The sequence below is a fragment of the Parasteatoda tepidariorum genome, chromosome 6, assembly GCF_043381705.1.
Source record: "Parasteatoda tepidariorum isolate YZ-2023 chromosome 6, CAS_Ptep_4.0, whole genome shotgun sequence".
NCBI lineage: Eukaryota > Metazoa > Arthropoda > Arachnida > Araneae > Theridiidae > Parasteatoda > Parasteatoda tepidariorum.
Window position 1 is genome coordinate 78073922 of NC_092209.1, and position 2998 is coordinate 78076919.

At 35.7% G+C, this 2998-nt stretch overlaps 1 protein-coding gene across 1 annotated transcript; it reads left to right on the top strand.

Annotated features, from left to right (window-relative positions):
* The first annotated feature begins 581 nt into the window (after positions 1 to 581).
* LOC139425851 (uncharacterized) lies at positions 582 to 1990 on the top strand. The gene is made up of 3 exons (XM_071181860.1): positions 582 to 782; positions 877 to 1420; positions 1521 to 1990. The coding sequence occupies exons 1-3, from the start codon at positions 582 to 584 to the stop codon at positions 1988 to 1990; spliced, it is 1215 nt and encodes a 404-aa protein (XP_071037961.1).
* Positions 1991 to 2998: the final 1008 nt, after the last annotated feature.

The window sequence follows — 2998 nt, forward strand, 5'->3', positions numbered from 1 at the left end:
GTTTTTCTGCCAAACTGAAAGGATATTTTTCATTAAATGTTTGCTTAGCCAAGGGGACAAATTTGCTGGAACTGATACCCGTTATAATTCTAAAATTCAGAGAAAACAACATCGGGGTAATTTCCGATATAAAAGGCGCCTTTCTTCAAATTTCAGTAAATGATAAAGATCGTGACTACCTACGTTTCTTGTGGTGAAAGGATGATAATCAGACAGAAATAAAGCTTTTCCAACATTGTCGTGTTGCGTTCGGAGTAAACTGCAGTTCGTTTCTGCTTGGAGCAGTCATCAAATTTCATTTGAGACAGTTTGACTCTGAAATTGCCGAGAAGTTATTATATTCTTATAATATGGATAATTGTGTCTCTTCAGTGAATACTGAAGAGGAATTGTGGAACTTCATCAATAAATTGACCGAAATGATGGTCAAAGGAAAATTTGACTTAAGATGCTGGGAGCATACGAAAATACATAATGATGAAGATAAAGATAAAGCTGAAGTAACTGAAGTACTTGGATTACTATGGGACAAGCGAGAAGATTCCTTATTTTGTGATGCACCAAAAATGTAGATGAAAGAAATGACAATCACACAGCGCACAGTGTTATTTATAGCTCAAAGAATATTTGATCCAATTGGATTTAACTGTCCAGTCACATTGATACCAAAACTGATTCTGCAAAGAAGTTGGCAAGAAAAACTAAGTTGGGATACCGAATTAACAGAAGATTTGAAAAAGGAATTCTTAGTTTGGCTTGAGGATTTACCTTTATTATCATCAGTAAGAATTCCTCGCCAAGCTACAGCAGTTAATAAAATTGCGTGAATCAATTAGAAGTGAATCGCAAGATGAAATTAAAGTGCAACTTTTACAGGCAAAGTCAAGAGTTTCTCCACTGCGAAAAATTACGATTCTAAGACTTGAATTATTTGCTTGTTATTTTGGCGCTAAGTTATCTGAATTCGTCACGAAAAGTTTAACTCTGGAAATAAATGAAACATATTATTGGACGGATTCAACAACTGCCTTGTTCTGGATTAAGAAGAAAGACCTTCCCTGGGGAACATTCGTTTGTAACAGAGTGAAGAAAATACGCGAATGTAGTGATCCCAAGAATTGGAGACATGTTCCTGGTATTAGTAATCCTGCTGACTTGCCATCTAGAGGATGCACTGTTTCAAAGCTTCTAGAAACTAAATGGTGGGAGGGACCACTTTGGTTGTCCAAGTCTAAGAAACAGTGGCCTTATTCTAACCCAATAGAAAATGAGGAGGAAATATACTTAGAGCAGAGAAAAACCGTTGTGGCAACTCTTATCTGCGAGAACACTGAAAATTCATGGATACTAGCATATTTTTCGAGTTACATAAAAATCTTAAGAATGACGGCATGGATTCTAAGATTCCTTAAAATTTATTGTAAGATTCCTTAAATGCTCAGAAAACAAGAACCGAACGAGAGATTGTTGAGCTGAAGTTGTACGAATTGAATGAGGCTGAAAAAGTATTAATGAAGCAGATTCAGCAGACGAAGATGGAGCAAGGTTAAAATCATTATGCGTCTTTAAAGACGAAGAAGGTATCTTAAGAGTAAGCACCATGTTAACTGAAAGAGAAGATTTTGAAAGCTTTATCAGTCCTATACTGCTTCCAAGCACACGTAAACTTGTGGAATTAATGATTTTTTACATGCACGAAAGTATGTGCCATGCGGGGATTCAGTTATTGATGTCTAAATTAAGAGAACGATTTTGGATTATAAGAGCTCGTAAGACGATTCGCAAAGTTTTAGCTCGTTGCGTGGGATGTAAAAGACACCAAACTACGAAGATCGAATGCAATCCAGGAGTGTTTCCTGAAAACAGAGTCAAAGATGCATTAGTGTTTGAAATAACAGGATTAGATTTGGCGGGACCTTTGATCCTTAGAGAAAAATGCAAAGCATGGATAATTATATTTCTGTCTACAGAGCCATCCATTTGGAATTAATAACTTCTCAATCAACACAAAGTTTTTTGCTTGGTTTAGGACGATTTATAGCCAGAAGAGGAAGACCAAAAGTTATTTATAGCGATAATGACGCCAATTTTACAAGAGCTAACAACCTATTTAAATCGTTAGATTGGAAAATGATCGAAATTGAAGCATCTGGGAATAGAATTTAATGGAACTTTAATTCTCCTGCTTCCCCATGGTGGGAATGATTTTGGGAAAGAATGGTGCAAATGGTTAAAAAACTTCTTCGTAGAGTTTTAGGCCAATCAGTTTTAAATTATGAAGAAATCATGAGCGTCCTTTGTGATTGTGAGACAATAATACATTCTAGACCTCTCACTTATGTCTCGGAACAAGGGGGGGGGATGAACTCATTCCATTGACGCCAGCTATGTTCTTGACAGAAATAGATGATGACAGACTTAGATCAACTTGATCAAGCAAATTTGAATAAAAAATGAAGGTAACAGCAAAATTTGCCCATTGGCTTAAGAGAAGGATTTAGAAGTGAATATCTTGGGCAATTATTACAACGACCATCAAAGAGTAAACCGGCAGAACCTTTGAAAGTAGGAGATATTGTTTTAATCGAAACTGATGGTAAAAAAAGAACTTTATGGCCAATGGCTGAAATAATTGATGTTTTTCCTGGTAAAGATGGGCAAGTAAGAGTGGTTCGCCTTAAAACTCTATCCTGTGAACTGGTCAGGCCTGGGCAGAAGATTTTCCCACTCGAAATTTACTCACCAGCTGAACCTAATCTAATAAATAATGAAGCATGTAAGAATAAACCATAGAATGACTTTCAGGTAGAGGAAAAATACGAGTGTTAAGTACGACAAGAACGAGAAGTGGAAGACTTATTAAAGTGTCAATTAAATTTTTGAACTGAAACTTGGACTTTCGGAACAATAGTTTTTAACTTTATAATTTTCATTCATTTAATTAATAGAAAAATAATTAGTTTTGATTAGTTAAGTAAACCACCAATCAAAACGGTGG

What these genes read in the sequence shown, in the direction of transcription:
- LOC139425851 (XM_071181860.1), top strand. Translation starts at nt 582, where the DNA reads ATGACAATCACACAGCGCACAGTGTTATTTATAGCTCAAAGAATATTT. An exon ending in ATTTACCTTTATTATCATCA is followed by an intron (nt 783 to 876) that starts GTAAGAATTCCT and finishes CAACTTTTACAG; the next exon opens with GCAAAGTCAAGAGTTTCTCC. An exon ending in AAGATTCCTTAAAATTTATT is followed by an intron (nt 1,421 to 1,520) that starts GTAAGATTCCTT and finishes TTAATGAAGCAG; the next exon opens with ATTCAGCAGACGAAGATGGA.